At 35.8% G+C, this 21,997-nt stretch overlaps 1 protein-coding gene across 1 annotated transcript; it reads right to left on the reverse strand.

The window, feature by feature from the left end:
• Positions 1 to 247: 247 nt before the first annotated feature.
• Positions 248 to 21,651, reverse strand: LOC136841455 (ionotropic receptor 21a-like). The gene is made up of 5 exons (XM_067108403.1): positions 20,544 to 21,651; positions 14,843 to 15,093; positions 5,895 to 6,090; positions 4,888 to 5,031; positions 248 to 927 (listed from the first exon to the last, which is right to left on the reverse strand). Exons 1-5 carry the CDS (start codon positions 21,633 to 21,635, stop codon positions 718 to 720), a joined length of 1,893 nt encoding a protein of 630 aa, XP_066964504.1. The 5' UTR covers positions 21,636 to 21,651; the 3' UTR covers positions 248 to 717.
• Positions 21,652 to 21,997: the final 346 nt, after the last annotated feature.

Here is a 21,997-nt window from a genome sequence, read left to right on the forward strand (position 1 = left end):
GTTATTTGCCTCTGTGACACATTGTTCTGTACTTTATAATCACCACTTTATATTAATTATTTTGAACACTGAAAGTCACTTTTTTACCACAATTCAGAATAGGAAACTTTGGAAGTACATGTTTTTTTGTGGTTATAAAAGAATGTACTTGTGCTAAATTTAACTTGTGTTAAATTTACCTTGTGGTTAAATAAGAATTTACCTTGTGTTAAATTCAACTTTATAACGGAAGATTTACCAACTCATTTAAACCAACTCACTTAAGCCAAAACGCATAACTCTCTGGAAATGTGGATAGGTCAGTATTATCTAAAAGTCAAATGGAACTTATTTTCAGTAGAACTTAACGATCATTTACATATCCCAAGTACAAATTTCAGCATTGATAGGCTTTTTGCCAGGTACTGAGCACTCAAACAACTTTAACAGAAAACTCAAATTTCGATTTGTTAAGGAAACGCACAAAATTTCATTTGATTACTTTTGCCTTTGTTAAACATTCGTTTCATAAAGTTAGATATATTACCAAAATCTTGATGAAAGAACGCATAAGTCATCATAGATTTTAACTTATCACTTCTTCATTCCAAAGGTACACTGGCAAAAATTTAAGAGTTCAATAAAAAGGCAAGTTTTTTCTGAAAATGGTTTTGTGGGTATACGAATACTAATACCTAGTATAGGCTATCTCTGACAGGACATATAATTTCTCTGAGATCAGGTGGTTTTTGTCTTCGCCTGACAGCAGCAGTGCTTGTGTAATATTTCAGTGAGTAGCGCTAAAGTGCTCGAGAGCCATGAGATGAGGAGGAGGAAGAACGCTCCCTGCAAGTGCTCAAGTGTCAGGGAAAGTTCACCTCCGGCCTCAGCCTCCAGCAGTTGCTGGCGACGTTCGAAGTCTCTCCCGAGAAATTCTTCATTTTTTATCTGAAAAGACACAAATTCATTAACAGAATTATGCTGGAGCACTTTCTAAACAGATATTCGAAAAGCCGAAATAAAATAGCTTTTAACTTTTGACTGAGTACGTTAACAAGCTCAGAGACTTCATTGACAAAATGATGAATTTTATCCCTGTTCAAAAAGTCACCTTATTTTGTTTTGTCATTTTGCAACCTCAGTAAGCATACTCCTTTCCCCTTGTAGTGTGAAAATTATGAAGTTCATTAATATTAGTAGTGGAAAGGGCTGAAAATACATGTAACTCCTAGCTTGTCAAAAGTTACTACAATCTTTCAATCTTATCACTGCTGCAGAGGCGTGAGCTATCAATATAAACACACAAAAAAACTTTGACAGAAACATCATAGTGAGATGAAGCAACTGAAAAGCGCCCAAGAAAGCGACTGCAAACGAGATAGGTAAAAGAAACTGTTATCATTCTCTTTCTCACTCTGTTTATCAATTCTCGTAGGATGCATTGTTACCATAGGTCTGCCTTAGTTATAGTAAGGATTTCGTTTTCTATTATCAGGTTAGAACGATTTAAAAGAAAGTTTCTCTTTTTAGTTGGTAACTAATGTAAAATCCCTGGTGGTAATTCGTAAACTATTTTGGCGCCCACTAGCGACCCGTTGGTTGACGGGACTACGACATATAGTTAATATAATTGCTTATTAGCCGATCAAATTATTTTTGGCTATACTACTCGGTAAAACAGCCAGTCGCCGACCGGGATATTTACTGCCTTTTCTATACGTTTTTGTTTAGGTTTATGCCTTTTGTATGTTTTATGATATTCGCCGTCTTTTCTGTTTTTAAGTTCATTCAAAAGGGGCTGATAATAAACACAGCGTCCATAACGAACATAAACTGGCAGTTACCGAACAATACGGGCGCAGCAGTCGTGTTCAGTTTTACCTACTACTCTAGCATATATTAATTAAAAATATATATTTTAGGCCTTATGGTTTTCGGTGGCCCAAATTAGGCTTCAAGTTGGAAGCAAAGAATCGTTTTCAGAATGGAATGGATTTTACAGATACTGAAGCTGAGTCTTACTTATTCAGGCTCTTATACGAATGACTGCTATGATGTTTAGTAGAAATAGATTACTTTATAGCCTACTATTCTGCATAATAACTGCTCACTCTATGGCATAAGCAAAATGTGGCAATCACAATATATATATATATATATATATATATATATATATATATATATATATATATATATATATATATATATATATATATATATATATAAATCGGGCCATCTTTTATTGCTGCATCTGTTTTAAGAACAGAATCAAACATCCTACTTTTCCTAAGATGTCTCTGGTAGCGGTGGCCCCTTGCGTCAGTAAATTCCTTCCCCTTTGTCGACTCCTCTCACTGTATCTATCTTAAAACAAAGACCTACTAAAATTATACACTGACATACAAAACTAGGCTCTATTTGCAATTTTAACGAAAGTGATTCAGCAAAAGCTACGGTCATGAAATGGAATGATTCACACCCCCTATCAATGGAAAACATAACTAGAGGAAATACTGTTTCACAAACAAGCTTATTAATAATTCTATACCAAGCAACACTAGTGAATAACTCCCTGGTCATCAAACAAAGTAATAAGGTCATAATTATTCTAGACCACAATATATGTCATATAGTATGTAAGAGTAAACACCACTTCCAAATATTCGTCCTCTCAGGACGAAACTAGAATTCTTTTTCTATGGCCCTGATAAGGTATCGTCAAGGTGGTGGTTTTCTAAACACTCACAAGGCAAACTCACAACCCCACCACCAAAATCAAAGTTCTCCCCCATGGGAGATCGCACACACACACACACACACGCACATACCTCACCAGAACCTGGACACTTCCGGCGGCATCAGTTCAATGTTCTATCATGCAATCTCCATGTGCTTGGATCATGCAATTTTAGCAGAGGTGCCACTGCCAGGCCAGCACTTACCGTAGTTCTCCACTGCTGACCAAAGTCAATCCAGACTTAATATCTTAATATATATGTATGTATATATATATATATATATATATATGTGTGTGTGTGTGTGTGTGTGTGTGCACACACACACACACACACACACACACACACACACACACACACACACACACACACACATATATATATATATATATATATATATACATATATTAACTTGAAAGTAAAAGATTTAATGAATTCCTGCGTTTATTCAAAGGCAGACTATTTTATATATGGTTATATATTTCATAAAACTCAATTAAAATCTCAGTATAATGCTGATTATTGCCTATTTTCCATTTCATCTACTAATCTTTTTTTTATTTCATCTTTTAATTCTTTACCGTGAAGTCTTTTGCCACAGTTTCTAAGCAGTGAGTAATAGGCTTACTATCACGCAGGTAAAGCATCACTTAGATTTAAGTATAAACACCACAGCAATCCCTCCTCAGAGATTGAGGAAACCAAAACCGAACTGGGAGTAATTCTTGTTGGTGCTACTTTGGCTTGTTACCTACGCGTCACCTCCGAGGTGCTAGTACTAAACATGGCGGAAGCTCAATGGGACGCCGTGTTTAGTACTAGCCACTCGGGAATTGTGGTCGATCAATTATATTAATAAACGATATCTTTGGCCCCCGAGGGGCTAGTACTATAAACATGGCGTCCCATTGAGTTTCCGCCATGTTTAGTACTAGCAGCTCGGAGGTGACGCGTAGATAACAAGCCAGAGTAGCACCTTCTTACTGATCAGAAGGGACTTGCTTAACCATGTAAAATTGAAGTCTCAGTTTTATACGTTAATGATTAATTATTTCATACAATTTCTCTGATTTCTAGTGGAACTGAGAAATATAGCCATCTTTTTCAGATGAGATGTCCTATTCCTTTCAGTTACTGATGCGGACATATTTCTATTCCCCATTGTTTTATGTAAGTCATGAGTCAGTAACTCTTCTTACATCCTAGTACTTCAAATTTAGACTAATATGTGACAAATAAAGCAGTAAAAAATTGAGACTTTGCAGAGCTGAGTTCCATGAATCCTTAGTCATACCTGAGTTTCCAGTGATAAACTGCTTTATGGTAGGTAGCATAATTCTGACATAGTAATATTCATTAACCTAAAAGGATGTTTTTTTGGGGGGGAGATGGGTTTTTATGGAGTCATTATTATCATGACGCACTAATTTATAAGTTTTTTTATCGCAGAGGAATGTTAGTAGTGCCTACACCAGACCGTATAACTTATTGGTGAAGAAGAATCAAGTCTTGCGAATATTCCGTATTCTCTCCTGTTCTTTATTCTTAACCAGAGGAGAGTTTTCAGAGGGAAATTTGTCAATACCGAAATGTTCTGCAAGCATTATATCTGTGCTGTCTTTCGTATAACGAGAAAGCATATAAGCCTACTAAATTAAGTGAAGTGATAATTTACCAGTAACTCATACAACGAAGTGGTTGCTGTGTTATGTCATTCCGGTTTAACTGTCATTACTGTCGTTTAGATAAGTTCCTGGCTTTCTTTGCTGGTGAATGGAGGTATTTTGTATAATTACTATTTGTGGGTTAACGAAGATATTCTTCCTATGAAACATTAATGTCTGCTTTAATATGAAAATTATGAAGCTCAATTATTATTATGATTTCGGTAGATGAGACCTATTCACATGCAACAAACACACAAGGGCCATTCACTTGAAATTCAAGCTTCCAAAGAATGTTGGTTTCAGCCTCTCACCGCAGACCCCACGCTGCAGCAGTAACTGATCATGATACAGAGCCAGTAATTTTTCATCGCCCTGGGGGAGACGCGAACCCACGACGTCTGAGTGGCATCCACGACTCTAACCACAATACCAGCGGAAATGCCGGCGGTAATCAGGCTTCTTAATCACTTGCAAAAATAATTACGATAACAACAGAACTGAATTACCTTTAGCCAGTAAGTAATGAGTCCAGATTCGACCAGCTGTTGGATCCCATGATCAAATTTGTACTTCCAAGCTGTATTCTTCTGGAAGTACCAGCACAGGTGTCCGGGATACAGTTGTTCTCTCAACATGTAGGAATTTTTGGCCTGAGCAGAAACGAGATTTTCCTTGTCACTGCATTATCAAATTTTAGGCTAAGTAACGTAACGCCCTTAAAAAAGCTAACAGCTTATAGTAAATGACTGGGTAAACTGATAAAAAAATTAAATATTCCTTCTACTGAATCTTTTACAAAACCGAAATGAAATTGACTTATAAATGTATATATACTGTATATATATGTATGTATGTATATGTATATATATATATATATATATATATATATATATATATATATATATATATATATATATATATATATATATATATATATATATATATATATGAAGAAATATTAGATTTTCTGTCATTAGCTTTTCATATATATATACTGGTAATATAAGGTGAAATAAAAATCGAAAACTTGTTTATCATAACCTTTTCATTCCTGAAGTCTAAAATATAGTAATAGATATGTTCAGCTGAAGTAAAAATGAGAAAATCCTTCTTATTACCAATTAATATTTCAAGTATACTAAACAAAGTATTTATAAAATGAAATACGAATTATAATATCAAACCTATTACCTTATACATTTTAAAACAAAGCTTGTATGGTAGCTGATACGATCAACTGAAATCTAACAGTCCTCACTGCAATGTTTCCAGATCTTAGGTCATGCAAAGAAATACTAAAGAAAAATAAAATAATCTTCAGGCTACAGTGAATAAAATGATAGATTATCTAGTTTCAAAATAATTTACACCTTTTTTTGTCGCACGGATTAGACACTGAAAAGCTATAGAAGGAAAAAATAACAGTCTTAACGTTAGAGTGAATGAAATGATAAATTATCCAGTTTCAATATGATTTACGCTTCCTCATCTTAAAAATTAACATTCAAATTACCTTGTAGTCGACAGAAATTAGTATCCGGTTGTAGGAGAAGCTTTCTATATAAGCGTGAGTTCCGGCCAACATTGGCTCCACAGCCCCGTCGTAGGTAGGAAACAGCTCCAACCTCTCCCCCAGGATCCGGTAATAAGGATCCTGTGAGGATATCAAGGCTCCCGGTACAAATTCTCCGTAATCATACATGGTCACCCTTCAAAGAAAAAAAAATAAGGAAAGGTCACTGAAAGTTTCCAGATGCTATAAAAATAGATTCATTGGGTAACCAAATGAACTTGGTAATATACAGTATATAAATATATATACATATATATAAATATATATATATATATATATATATATATATATATATATATATATATATATATATATATATATATATACACACACATTTAAAGTCACTGGATCACGCAATGTACGCACATGTGCAGATGTACCATAAGATAAAAATTAGACACAGGGTGTGAATTGGTCAGGATTTACACGTTGTATTTCATTTTGTCCTTGTGCTACGTCTCCTCTCTCTCTCTCTCTCTCTCTCTCTCTCTCTCTCTCTCTCTCTCTCTCTCTCTATATATATATATATATATATATATATATATATATATATATATATATATATATATATATATATATATATATATATATATATATATATATATATATATATATATATATATATATATATATATATATATATATATATATATATATATATATAAATATATATATATAAATATATAAATATATATATATATATATATATATATATATATATATATGTATATATAAATATATACATATATATATACTGTATATACCATGTTCATTTTGTTACAAAATGAATCTATATATATATATATATATATATATATATATATATATATATATATATATATATATATATATATATATATATATATATATATATATATATGTATATATATATATATATATATATATATATATATATTGTTGTAATTTTAAAACTGGGGGCTTGCTAGATAAATGGTAAATGGGGGTATACTAGGATGATATGCAACTTACCTTAATTACCACAAAAAATCTGGACTCTGGCCTTGAGGACAGCTAAAATTACAAACAACAAAATACGCCTGAAGGGCTACTTCAAAACGTGGGTGATCAGATAAACTCTGGGGTCCAACTTAATTCATTATATTTACAAAAGATAACACATCAGAAGAATGGTAGCGTAATTCTGGAGTAATGAGGCGAGAGAAAATGACGGGGAATTTCCAGGAGGGAATACAAGCGGGTTTCCCGCTTCAAAAGTTGTTGATAACGAAGTAGCGAGGGCCGCTATGCACACAGATGATACGCAGATCCATAGCTGAAAACTCCTGATCTGTAATCAAAACACTTACGGGTACTCAACTGAACCTAGCACTGTAATGAGGGAATCGAGGAATTGCATTGAAGATGCCTAGACCGAACTCGATTCCAGTGACTCGAATAGCACACGCTTACAGTACACTTCTCGTAAATGCTTTGCAAATTTAGCAGCACAAAGTATAAAGCAATACAGATCCTACTGTAATTATATTACACTATGAAAAGAAAGGAACGTAATTGGAGAAGAATAGGGAATATGGCTGACAAAAAACTTAAATCCTGGGACTTTACCTTTCTTTAGGAGGTAAAGTTCTCTTCTTATGAGGGCTAGTGAGGGGGGAGGGCAAGTGAATTAATTCACAACAAAAGTTACTTTGGATACTGCCCGCCACATGTTGAAAATAGGCAGTCTGATGGAGCAAGGGACGGAGCTCTGGAGTCCAAGACGCCGCGCCGGCAATTCTGAGAGCGAGCTTCCTTCTCCAAGACCCTTCATAGTTTTGGAAATTACGGCTTTCTCTTCCTAGATGGCGTTGTGATCACTCTGCCCACATGGAACTGCAGGCAGCATGGTTCCAATTTCAAAATGGCGGAATGCACATGTTTAGCCCGCCAGCTGACCTACCTCGGAAGACGATCAGCTCTGGTCGGGTCTGCACCTGGAATTAAGGGATTTCCGACAGCACTTTGGACAAGAAAGGGGTTAAAGAGGTTTCCCCCCCGAAGGCAGTGGTGAGAGAGGTTTTAGAGGCAAATTGGCCTACGGTGAATTATACTAAATTGTCCTTATTGAATTACTTAGTCCTTTTACTTTAAACTATTGTAAGAAAGGTGGCGTAGGAGGGAATATTCTTGATAATATATATATATGTATATATATATATATATATATATATATATATATATATATATATATATATATATATATATATATATATATATATATATATATATATATGAGCCTCGATGGCTCGGTTGGTAGAAGCAGCAACCTCAGACTTCATAGAAGTCTATGGCGAGGGTTCAATCCCCGCAGCCGACCGGTCAGAGAGGTGGACACTTTGCTATCCGTGTAGACACCCCGGGATTACGTATGTAATCAACGGATAGGTTTGCTGAAAGCAAATGGGTGTTACAGACTAATACACACATAAACAAAGCCACTCCAACACCTTCACCTTCAAAAACATAACAGACACCTCACACGTCTCGGGCTGTCAACCTACTCGCCCAGTTCTCCTCGCTGCTGGGAGAAAGGGAGCTGGGGATTTGGTAACATGTACACATTCGCTACCGGGGTCTAAGCGATGTCAGGCAGGACAGCCGATCGAGGCTACAGCCTACCCCACCGCCAAATCAAAAGTCCTTCAAAAGAAGGCATCGTGCTTACCCCATATAATAATGGGAAAAATGCACGTTAAAGACGAAGAAGAAGAAGAAGATATATATATATATATATATATATATATATATATATATATATATATATATATATATATATATATATATATATATATATATATATATATATATATATATTACTGTTATTTTCAAGGTAACACAAAATCGATATTTAGTATTTGTGACTTAATATTTATGAATATATATATATATATATATATATATATATATATATATATATATATATATATATATATATACATATATACATACATACATACATACATACATACATACATACATACATATATATGTGTGTGTGTGTGTGTGTGGGGGATATTTTCAACCTTTCCGTCAATTTTGTCACTGAAATTTCAGAATGAATATGGAGTTTTAAAATTTCAGACATGACCTCAGAATTTAAGAAAGAAAAAATCCCCTGGCAGTAATTTCTATCTTATTCTGCTCAGAGAGAGACCATAAAGTAATGGTGTAAATGGCAGAGAATATATTCTTTTAATTTTTCTTGGTTTTATAAATTGAAATCCCTCTCAGTCTGCTTAATTTGAATGAACCATTTCTCAACCTTTCATGCCGTTTACCTCTCATAAGCTTTACTTTACAAAAATATTTACCAAATGGAGGGCCTGGACAGAACATGTTCAAGCTGGTAGTCTGTCCTTATCAGAGACAAAGGAACCGCCTATCATTTTCCCCCTTTTTAAAGTATAATCTACCAACAGCTGAAACCTCTGCAGGACCAACATTACGTAAGATAATGACACATGTCTTTGTTTTTTCTTTCGTTGTGGGGATTCCCGAAGTCGGTGGCTGTGATAAAAAGACGCGTCCCTGGGAACGACGGCGCTCTGACGAAGATGAAATAATCCGCAATCTGCCCTGGCAGCACTTGGCTGATAAAGAGCTGTCAGTCACGAGTGCGGCGCCATTAGCTGACGAATGATGCAACCAGCTCTGGTCATTTCATCACGCATCGCAATAGATAGTTTTACAAATTCGTTTTGAAGTCATTCATGGAAACAGTTTATGGGGATGACCAAAACACACACACTCACATGCACTCATATGCATATACATGAATATATATATATATATATATATATATATATATATATATATATATATATATATATATATATATATATATATATATTTATATGTATGTATGTATGAATATATATATATATATATATATATATATATATATATATATATATATATATATATTCATGTCTGAATTATACGCGCTCTGAAGACTATTAATACGTCAGTGTTTTACACCCAGACTACAGCCCCCTATTCGACCCAACTATGGATCGGTACCAGCGCCTGCTGGTGTCAAGGAAAGTATGTGAGGATAGCAATGTCATCCTTAGGGATTTGTTGAGAAACAAGAGGCCTTTACCTTTCTGGCGCCACCACGTCTGATTGGAAAGACCTTATAGTAAAAAAAATAATAATTATAAGATATATATTTGCATTTCTTTATGAAAAAAGTTATGCATATTGAAAATACAGTCAGACTAAAGTTTACTCAAGCAGCTCTAAGCTAACCAAAGCTTACAAGATTTTGAATATACGAGTAATCAGTGCCAATTTTAGTTTACAAATTTAGTCCAGGTTGAGAGAAGACATATTGGTCTTTCCCCTGCAATAATGGATAGGAAAGAATATAACATGATACTGTCAGAAAGGTTTCAACAGTAGCAACTCAACACAGCCAATATAAAAAACTATCCTGTTGAAAGTGTAATATTCTTTCTCGCCTTGACTCACACTACGTGACACGTTCCTGGTTCCCAAGCGCTCACTCTATTGATGAAGTTATATTAGGCGCAGAGCTATCGAACTTCCTAGCTTTTCTCTTTCGTTTTTATAATCCATTTTTCCAAATGAAACTAATTTCCCTTGTTGAGGTAGTGCTATGTTATTGCCTTTAACAACCAACGCTCCCCAGGTTAACGTAATCCTTAACTTCCATGGCCGTGTGTTCCTCGAATTACCTGTTAGGGGGTTTCAAAGTCTCCAAAGTTACATCTAGTAAACAGGGATCTTCTTCAAGCAATGTTGACATCAAAGACTGAGGCACTTGCCAGTCCTCACTAGTTCTAGTATTGATTCAGGTCAGTCATTCAGAATGGTGACATGATGTTACGGCTGTCATGACCAGCATGATACACATTAGTCTGAGATATCTTGATTTACACTTCCGATATCTATGATTATTATATGATTCAGTTCCTTGTGATTAGGACTTATGGTTCTATTGTTTTTAATGAGTCAGATTATGTGTGTTCGATGTGAATGAACACTAGCAAGTAAATTACTATTATACAATATACACACATATAAATAAATAAATAAATAAATAAATAAATAAATAAATATATATTATATAAATATATATATATATATATATATATATATATATATATATATAAAGCTATCTAAATGTAAATATATATATATATATATATATATATATATATATATATATATATATATATATATATATTTTTATATATATATATATATAGAGAGAGAGAGAGAGAGAGAGAGAGAGAGAGAGAGAGAGAGAGAGAGAGAGAGATGTGATGTTGTATTCACACGAATGCTATTCTTTTTTTTTTAATGTTGCCATCCCAGTCACATTGCCTGGTAAACCAAAATCGCTCAATCCTCTAATCCTCTTCTGGCTCAGTATGAGTAGCAGTTGCATTTTATGGAAATATACTGTCCTTACCAAAACTAAAATATATCGGGCAAAAAATATATTGTTGTCGTCTATGTTCTCAATCAAATACTGGCTAACAGCTGCAAAGCATAACGACTAGTAACAAGTGCCGCAATGTGAAAATGTTAAAAAATAAATATAATGTAAAGGTAACAAAAAGATCTCAATATGGTCTCCTTGACGCTATAAAAGCAGTTTTTCAAGTAATCAGCTTTCTGTCAAATCGCGGTATGACAAAATAACTTTTTAGCCAAGTGGTCGACCTCAGATGTATTTCTAGCAAATTGGTGTTTCCGTGAACACCATTAATATCCGAGAAACACAAATGACTCATTTCTGTGTCCAAATTTTTCATTGATGCTGTCAAAAATAATACAACTGGTTTCCATGGTTTGTGGAAAGGGCCTAGCTTGACAGTATAAAAAATGTGCGTGTATGTGTCATCTAAGCATGAAGAACTAAAATTATCGTATGATATTCACGAATTAGGAATACACATAAACATTTCACGTGCCCAGATGATTAAGTCAAGATGTAGAATTTGTCAGTAATAGGTAACGGCTCCTCTTATAAAACAGTTATCGTGTAAATACCAGTCATCCCTAAAAGTTTGAAGAATGAATACCTTTAGTAATATATCGTTAAAATGAATTTATTATTATTTATTATTTCAGTAGATGAAATCTATTCACATGGAAGAAGCAGGCTGGGGCCATTGACTTGAAATTCAACCTTCCTAAGAATGTTGGTTTCAACCTCCCACCGCAGACCCCACACTGCAGCAGTAACTGATCATGAGAGAGCCAGTGATTTTTTATCGCCCTGAGGGAGACGCAAACCCGCGACATCTGAGTGGCATGCCACGACACTAACCACTACACTAGCGGATCAGCTAATGATTAGTAATCATGATCATATACGTAAGCCAGAAGGATTATACTTTAACTCCTAATAACTACTGTAGTGCTAATTCTGATGCAACTTCATGTGAATAACTGGGCGCAGCTTTAACGGAAAATGTTTTCTAAGTTATGATAATTAGCACCGATACATTTCCAAATGATTAAACAAGATTGTCATGAATTTTGTCTTGGCTAGATTATCTCAATGAACATTTGTAAAAAAAAAAAAAAGTTTGCAGAAGTCTTCATATAATTACAGTCAGTGCGTCTACTTTAATATATTAACACACACACACACACACACACACACACACATATATATATATATATATATATATATATATATATATATATATATATATATATATATATATATATATATATAGTATGGATGATAATTTTATTCATGGGATAAGAAGTTAATTGCTGCGATATGGTTGGATGGTGACGAAGGGGGACCTGGGTAATGATTACATTATTTAGGGTGCCACCACTAAAAATAGATTGAGAACACTAGATTAAGTGATATCTAAGGAAAGGCTGGAAAAATGCTCGTAAATTCTCACCTGTATACCATTCACAACTTCATGATTTTGACTTCTTTAGGTTATGGGCAGATTGCCGTTAGTTATGAAGTGGTCTATGCTAAGAATATTAATTATCGAAAAATATTATTGTCAAGAGGAATATACGAAATTCTCTTACTGGCGGGGGAGCTGTTTGGTTACATCAGTAACACTTTGTTTTATATATATATATATATATATATATATATATATATATATATATATATATATATATATATATATAATCATGAAGCTACAAATATCGCTTAATATCAAATCCACGCTACCTCGGGAATATCCCGGATGGGGAATTATCACCGAAGGGGAATTTATAAGTGATAAATGGACGGGCACTGCCGAGTCTCGATCCCACGACACAGACGCGCATCCAGCGAATCCAGTCGACGCTAACCACTGAGCTAATTCTAATAGCCACAATGCCCTCTTAACTTCTCGAATTCTTCGCGCTTTTTTCGATATGCTTGTAACTACGAAGTCGAAAGATCCAAACGGATGAAACTGAAGAGCCTGTGAACGCCGGTCGCAGGAAGCGAACGCACATTACCATATTCACAAGGAGGTCGCGTTGCCGACCTGACCACGAGAAGGATAAAAGTCTATTACCTCTCGTACATACATATACCTGTCCTTTTCAGATATATTTATTAGAGCTGGAACAGACCCATCCTCACCATCGTAGCCAAGTGGGCAATTGTTTTTATTGCTTTTTAGGCTGAAATATTTATGTAGAATCTACTGGTCACTTTTACCAGACACATATGTAATTCTAATAGCCACAATGCCCTCTTAACTTCTCGAATTCTTCACGCTTTTTTGGATATACTTGTAACTACGAAGCCGAAAGACCCAAACGGAAGAAATTGAAGAGCCTGTGAATATGGTAATGTGGGTTCGCTTCCCGCGACCGGCGTTCACAGGCTCTTCAATTTCTTCCGTTTGGATCTTTCGGCTTCGTAGTTACAAGCATATCCAAAAAAGAGCGACGAATTCGAGAAGTTAAGAGGGCATTGTGGCTATTAGAATTACATATGTGTCTGGTAAAAGTGACCAGTAGATTCTACATATATATATATATATATATATATATATATATATATATATATATATATATATATATATATATATATATATATATATATGTGTGTGTGTGTGTGTGTGTGTGTGTGTGTATATATATATATATATATATATATATATATATATATATATATATATATATATATATATATATATATATATATATATATATATATATATATATATATGTATATATATATATATATATATATATATATATATATATATAAATATATATATATATATATATATATATATATATATATATATATATATCCTAAAGAAATATGTCGAAAAGCAATGTCTTTTAGATATGAACAATAAATAGTTTATGATAATAGCAGACATTTCAAAGATTCACATATAAGCTGCTGTGATTGCCACTGAACTGAAATATATATATATATATATATATATATATATATATATATATATATATATATATATATATATATATATATATGAGCATATGTATATGTATATAATTTCGTTTAGTAATGTTCCATGTTTGAGAAAAATCTCGCCCATGGCATGGTTTTTATATTCTTATATTTAGACAACTTTATCATACACTGATTTCCTCTGTGAATTCATTAACTCAAGTAATTTTTACATATTCCTTCATACTAAACTGAAGAATATCTTCCAGTACCCATTATACAATAAACAGGTTTTTTTTAGAAAGCTAAATAATAATTTTCATTACCTTTCCTAGAACAATTTTCCATAATTAGGATCCAGCCTAATAAAAGTACTCGCTGCACAATAAACAGGTTTCTATTTAGAAAGCTAAACAATACATTTCCAGTTACCTTTGCCGGAATAATCTACCCTAATTAAGGGCCACCCTAATAAAGTGAAGATAGTTACCCATACTGACTCTCAGCCAGCTGCTGCACCGTCTGGATCCTCTTGGGGAACACGGGAATTGTAAGGAAGGCGATGAGGTTAGCTGTGTAGGAGATGGTGATGATGAAGCAGTAGATGACCCAGAATCCAATGAACACCCTCTGCCACTGCGACTCCGGCAGCGTCGGCAGGCCTTGGTTGAAGTTCAGTCGAACGAGGTATATCCAGGTTCGGCCGAAAGTTTTCAAGAAAGGATGCGGTTGCAAGCGATCCTGGGGGAAAGTAGACGCATTTCATGTTTAGAAAATCCCACCAAAATCACTTTAACATAAGAATGCTAGGAACTGGAAATGAGGCTAATTTCAGTAAGCTAAACATTTTAAAATATTAATCATAACTGAAGTGATGAGCCGTTAGTTGAGGGTGAAAGAGACAGATATCTGTAAATATGACAAATGTTGGAAAGAAAGCTACAGAATTCTAAGGAATAGATAAATTTGAATCAGTATATTAAAATAGATAAAAACATTGAAACAGATGTTTTGTTTTCCATTTTTTTCTTTAGTCCCTCTTTTACTTTACATGGTGTCTGTCAATGTTGTTTTGTCCCACAGGTAGGCTCGGTTCCACAAAAGGAGCTCGTCTATTCAGTCTTATGGACAACAACTGACAATCCCATTATGCTGAATAAGAAAAAAGATAGATGCACGTACTTACACATATTCATACATATGTATTATGTGTATATTTACTATATATATATATACATAATTACATACATATTTATATACATATATATGCATATATATACTATACATATAAATATACATATATATACCCTATACATCACCCCGCTGATTCTATCATTTAATTTTAGGGAGGATAAAATATAGACCTTTAAAATCCAAGACGACGATGCTTGCAAGTTACGGAAGTCAAATCAGATCCTCTTTGCTGTATCCCAGCACTGCGAAGGATACACATAAACACCCGCAGCAGTAAAGATACGTATTGGTAGATGACTGCTGAAATAATTTTTTTAATTTTATGCCTCTAAGTTCATAGGGAACACGTAAAGCCTCCTATCAATAAACATCAACGAACACAAAGCTGCAATGTTCCACGGGCTATTAATTTAGAGGGGTGAAGCTCGCTATGTTCCCATGTTCCACTCTCTAATTGAAACTTTTGCGTACGTTTCTCGGGAGCAAAGAAAATAACGAATGGAAAGCATTATTCCTTTTGTCAATAACAGTACAAGAAAGTCAATACTTCGTTTACGATGTTTATTGTTTGCTCTTTATTTACAGGTGCCTAAGAAGGGCAAGGCTATGCACTTCCATTTTGATTGTAATTTCATTTCAATAACTGTGACATTATTACGGACCAATTTCTGGAAAAATGTAGGATTAAAAGTACAAATGCGCACCTGGAACCTCGTTGTTTCAAGGGAAAGCTGAATCAAAGAAATTTCCCGCGATGAAAGATGAAAATAAAGTTATACAATAATGAAACGTGTTAACAGAACGATAAAAAAGAACCTTGTTTATTTTTAAAATGAGGCACAATAAATTTACATGTATCGAACTAATGGACTACTATTACACCACTATGTTAATGGGAAATGCATATAATAAAGAAACCATTTCTAGAGTCATGCACGCAAGCAATCTGATATTTTGGTTCAAGTAGTTCTTGAGCGATAAGAATATTGATAAGAGTAACTGTATGCTATTGGATCACGAATATTAGTATCTGCGTAATTGCTATCGACTGTCAAGGATACGTATCATACGTAACAAAATTGTGAGTGGGCAGCTCATCCTTGTAAATGACAAGAAAGTAATACCAAAAGATAAATGACCAAACCAGTAGAGATCACCCTTGTAAATGACGAGAAAGTAATACCAAAAGATAAATGACCAAACCCCTAGACATCATCCTTGTAAATGACAAGAAAGTAATACCAAAAGATAAATGACCAAACCAGTAGAGATCATCCTTGTAAATGACAAGAAAGTAATACCAAAAGATAAATGACCAAACCCCTAGATATCATCCTTGTAAATGACCAGAAAATAATACCAAAAGATAAATGACCAAACCAGCAGAGATCATCCTTGTAAATGACAAGAAAGTAATACCAAAAGATAAATTACCAAACCAGTAGAGATCATCCTTGTAAATGACCAGAAAATAATACCAAAAGATAAATGACCAAACCAGTAGAGATCATCCTTGTAAATGACAGAAAAGTAATACCAAAAGATAAATGACCAAACCAGTAGAGATCATCCTTGTCAATGACAAGAAAGTAATACCAAAAGATAAATGACCAAACCAGTAGAGATCATCCTTGTAAATGACAAGAAAATAATACCAAAAGATAAATGACCAAACCAGTAGAGATCATCCTTGTAAATGACAGGAAGTAATACCAAAAGATAAATGACCAAAACAGTAGAGAAACAAAGGGATATGAGAGTAACACTTGATCCTGATAATTTAGGTCATATACTCGTACAATAATGGCTATTTGTTGTGTTAAAGTAAAGGTAAAGACAATACTCTCTACATATATAACATATCAAGCAGCCATTTTGGATAAGAATAGCTGTACAAAGAAACATGTTAAGGAACATCAATAGTCTGAAATTTCCTTTACCAGACATGGCCGATAGCAACGGTGAAAAAGACGTAATATGCCTTAACTGATCTTACAGTACTCAACTTCTTTGGCCCCGTAGGAGGTGTGCCGTCAGTGCACCTCATGTGGTGCACTGTAGTCATTACTTAAGGTTCTTTGTTGCAGCATGCCTTTGGCCCATAGCTGTAACCTCTTTCGTTCCTTTTACTGTACCTCCTTTTATATTCTCTTTCTTCCATCTTACTTTCCACCCTCTCCTAACAATTGATGCATAGCGCAAGTGCGAGGTTTTTCCTCCTGTTACACCTTTCAAACCTTTACTCTCAATGTCCATCTCAGCGCTGAATGACATCATAGGTCCCAGTACTTGTCCTTTGGCCTAAATTCTATATTGCATTCTATTCAATTCAAGTTCTTTGGAGGATGACCTCTAACTTCGCAGACTTTTTTTTTTTAATTACCGTTTCAACTGAAAACTCAGGCGTGGTTTTCTTGCTTGCACAACTCCCCCTCTCCCCCCACTACTCCCCATCACCCAACAACGCCATCCCCAGGTCCCCCAGTGGTCTATGTTCTCTTGAAAGCAACTCATAACGCCAGGAGAGGTACCAATCAACTCCTTCAGTCTCAGAAAGGCTCTCAATAAATCGAGTCTTTTGTTTTCCAACTGGAATAAACAAAGAAATTATTCAGCGCCTGTCAGTCGCAGAATTCGCATAATGAGATTTACCGAAGGAATTTCTAAACAGGGAGCTGTCGAATTTATGGCTGGGTTTGTGTACCTTTGTTCATTCTGAGAACTGCATTACCTAAGCGCCAAGTACGTCATAATGAAAACACTGAACTTAAGTACTGAAAGGCCGCAGAGGCAATGACTCGAATATCATGATTTCATACCCAGAGAGAACTTATGGTTTCCTCATTAAACTTTTCCTTGCATGAAGTATATAATGATGACTTGGTGAGAGTGATGATTATCGTGATTATTAAAGTGGTAGCAATAATTGTACGTGTATAGTACTGCGAGGAGGTGGAATTCATGTCATGGCAATAACTCTTTAATTTTAGCCTAAAAATTATTTACAATAGTAAACAAGTAAAAAATGCGCCGAGGTTTCTTCGTGGCAATCGAGTTTTCTGTACAACGTATTATGCTGTATGAAACTATCAGCTACAACCGGGAAGTGCTCATTTGCTCCCCTGAACGGTCAAGTGAAGGGGCGTCGGCGACGCCTCCGGAAAGCGCTGCCAGACGCACGATTATGGCTAACCTTAACCTGAAATAAAAACAAAAACTACCAAGGCTAGAAGCCTGCAATTTCGTATGTTCGATGAGCGGGTGGCTGATCAACATACCAATTTGCAGCCCTCTAGCCTCAGCAGCTTTTAAGATGTGAGGGCGGACAGACAGACAAACCCGGCACAATAGTTTTCTTATATATAAAACTAAAACGCAAGACTTCTTCTAGAGTGTAGTTACCCTATTAATACTACACTTACAGCTTCCTTGAACATTCCTGCGCTTGCCGTGTGCTCGGGTTATGTCGTTTAATAAGCACCTGTTTCACCTCTTCCCCAACACCCACAGCACTCACACTTCACGAGCCGGGGAAGAGCAAAAGAGATCTTCAACTTTTTATTGCCCTCTGTATATCGCCTTACAGCACTACGGAATCCGACTGTGACTCATTCTTCTAAGCCGCCTCTACCAATGGCGTCTTTTCTTCCATGGCGGTCGAAATTACCCCAATCATGACCTCCAATTGTCTTTCTAGGAGCCCAGAACATTTCGGCTAATGTGTAATGTTATGTTATGTTAGATCAAGTTAGGTTAGTTAAGTTAGACTGGGGTCGGAAAGACTTGGACCGCCATGACTGAAATTCCTGTGAAACCAATATATGCCAAAGATCTTTGTCAAGCAACGCCAGGTGTGCTTAGGTGGTTAATCCCTTTACACAATAAAGCACGAGAGATAACACACATTGTAAACAATGAGCTTTGTTTTCATTTGAACCGAACTCTCTTTGATAACTGGTCATAAACCTCTGTTGCCTTACCACTTCTGGAGAATATTTCTTCATCCAAAGTAAGGCTTGAGGAGAGAGCAAAATAAATAAAAAAAATAAAATTGATAAACTTAAGGTCCATGTAAAATTCTTTTTTATTTTTTTTATTCACTCCCTGATGCGTTACAACAGTTTTTATAGAACTAATGGTGAGGTCAAAGATTTACTTGACAGGTAATTATTTGCTGATCACCCTTTACAAGGATTTGGCATAGAACTCAGTGCCGGCAGCGTAATCAACAAAAACCAGATCTCTTACTCTTGAACCAGTGGTTTTCATTCATTATAGAAAGCAAATCGTCTCTGCCCTCGTTTTCTTCACGTTTGCAGTGCAACAAGTATAAAACAAGTAAAACATACGCCGAAGTTTCTTCGGCGCAATCGAGTTTTCTGTACAGTCGCAACAGCGTATAATCAAGGCCACCGAAAACAGATCTATCATTCCGTGGTCTTGGTATAATGCTGTATGAGCCGCGGCCCATGAAACTTTAATAACGGCCCGGTAGTGGCCTGTTTTATATCGTTGCCAGATGCACGATCATGGCTAACTTTAACCTTAAATAAAATAAAAAAAATACTGAGGCTAGAGGGCTGCAATTTGGTATTTTTGATGATTGGAGGGTGGATGATCAACATACCAATTTTCTTTTGCAGAAAACTAACAACCATGTTGGTACTGTCTCATATCGCTCCTCGACGCTACACTCTACACTAAACCCAGCCCATTCTCTTCCATTACATGACACCTTTACCTTCACATTCTTGCTGAATGTTTTTAAATGTTGACAAACTTGGACCGAAGGCAAAGATTTTCTTTTATGAAAAAGAATCTTCTTTCACCTACAATGTCAAAAGTTACCAGAAAGTTAAGGACCTAAAACGACTACTCAAGAAGAATATTTTCTTTACAAGTGCGCTAATATAATGTCTAATACTTTCCATTTACATAAATTTAGCTTAAATATAACCCGCATTGCTAAATTAACCAAACAGACCAGAAGAACTTACTTGCACAGCCATGAGCATTACGACAAAAACCGTTGTGCAGACGACGCTTAACCAGACACTCGGCGTAAAAGGGTAATACAAACCCCTCCATTTGGGCAGCGGGGGCGGTGACCTCATGGACATTCCGAACCCTTCCATCCCATAGGAGAGGGTGGCATCAAAGGCGCTGACCCTCTCTCTCGTGATCACGAAGTAATTGACGGTGAAGTTCTTATCGCCCCTGTACACCATCCCTAACATCCCGGTCCAGGAGCCATTTTTGAAAGCTCCCCACTTGAGGTCCGGTGGTTTTGGTGTCAGGGTGTAGCTGTAATTGAGAACCTGTGCGATTGCGTCCAGCATTTCGACCTCTACCCCATCGCCAACGCCCTCTGGTTTGGTCTTGGACTGGTACAGGTAGGGGAAATCATCGAACCAAGTACCCAGGTGGAATTCATATCCTTCAAAGGATTCAAAGCGGTCGACGAAAATATCCTCTAATCCAACAGCCTCTGTATCAGGAACTAAAACTTTGACGAGGCGCAGTCGTTCCCCCCTATGAAAGGGCATCAGTGTGTAGACCCCCATCATGTAATCATAAGTGTCTGACCTTGGTTCCAGTGCCGTCACTAGAGCAAGTTTCTCTATTCTCTTGAAGCTGTTATCCATCAGAACATGGAATGGTTCTTGAAGTAGGCTGTAGAGGAGAAGATATTTGGGGTTCCATTGCAAGGATAACGACTGAAAAAATGGAGTTGGTTCAGTCTGGAACACGACGACGTGAGTAAAAGCAGATCCTCGAAGGATTTCCGAAGTCTGTTGGTCGCTCCAGAGCGACCCATTATAGCTCAGATTAACAATAACATTAGTTATGCTGCGATTTACCAATGCAAGCAGGAGTCGCTGTATCAACTGACTGTCAATCGTCTGGTCGATGTACAATACTACGTTCCTGCCTTCAAGGGCCCTGGCCATCACCTCCTCTAAAACAGTGAGTGACGCCTCTGTACCCAGCTGTGACTCTTTGCTCAATAAGCAACGACTTATCGGAAGAAAAACAAGAAGACAGTAAAGAGGAGGCGGAAAACGTGACAACGAGCGATAGGCAGTCATCGAACAGACTGTGTGCGCTGTCGATGGCTAAATACGAGTAACTCAGCTCTTTCATCTGCTAGTCGTCGTGTCAGATTGAGCTTCCTTGGTTCCCTCTTGCAGCTATTTGTGACCTGGTACTCTGAACAGACATGCGCGCTGCGGAAGTAGTCAGCCCACCTACGCCTTTCTCTTTTAAGATGCAAATAGCTGATGACACAAAACACGCTTCGCATGACAGTACGATTTCGTACTTAGGTAGGCGTTCATTGGCAGCTGAAGACAAAGAAATTATTCATAACTGTGGGTAACTGCACACTGATGTTTACGCACGCATGTGCATTTAGTCGGAACACAATGTAGTATACACTAAGGAATGAGAA

This window comes from Macrobrachium rosenbergii, chromosome 1, assembly GCF_040412425.1.
Source record: "Macrobrachium rosenbergii isolate ZJJX-2024 chromosome 1, ASM4041242v1, whole genome shotgun sequence".
NCBI lineage: Eukaryota > Metazoa > Arthropoda > Malacostraca > Decapoda > Palaemonidae > Macrobrachium > Macrobrachium rosenbergii.

Excerpts from the sequence above, each read along its gene's own strand:
- LOC136841455 (XM_067108403.1), bottom strand. The coding sequence starts at position 21,635 with ATGACTGCCTATCGCTCGTTGTCACGTTTTCCGCCTCCTCTTTACTGT. Across the intron at positions 15,094-20,543 it reads TAATGCTCATGGCTGTGCAA|GATCGCTTGCAACCGCATCC; the intron begins GTAAGTTCTTCT and ends ACTTTCCCCCAG. Across the intron at positions 928-4,887 it reads TCATTACTTACTGGCTAAAG|ATAAAAAATGAAGAATTTCT; the intron begins GTAATTCAGTTC and ends GTGTCTTTTCAG.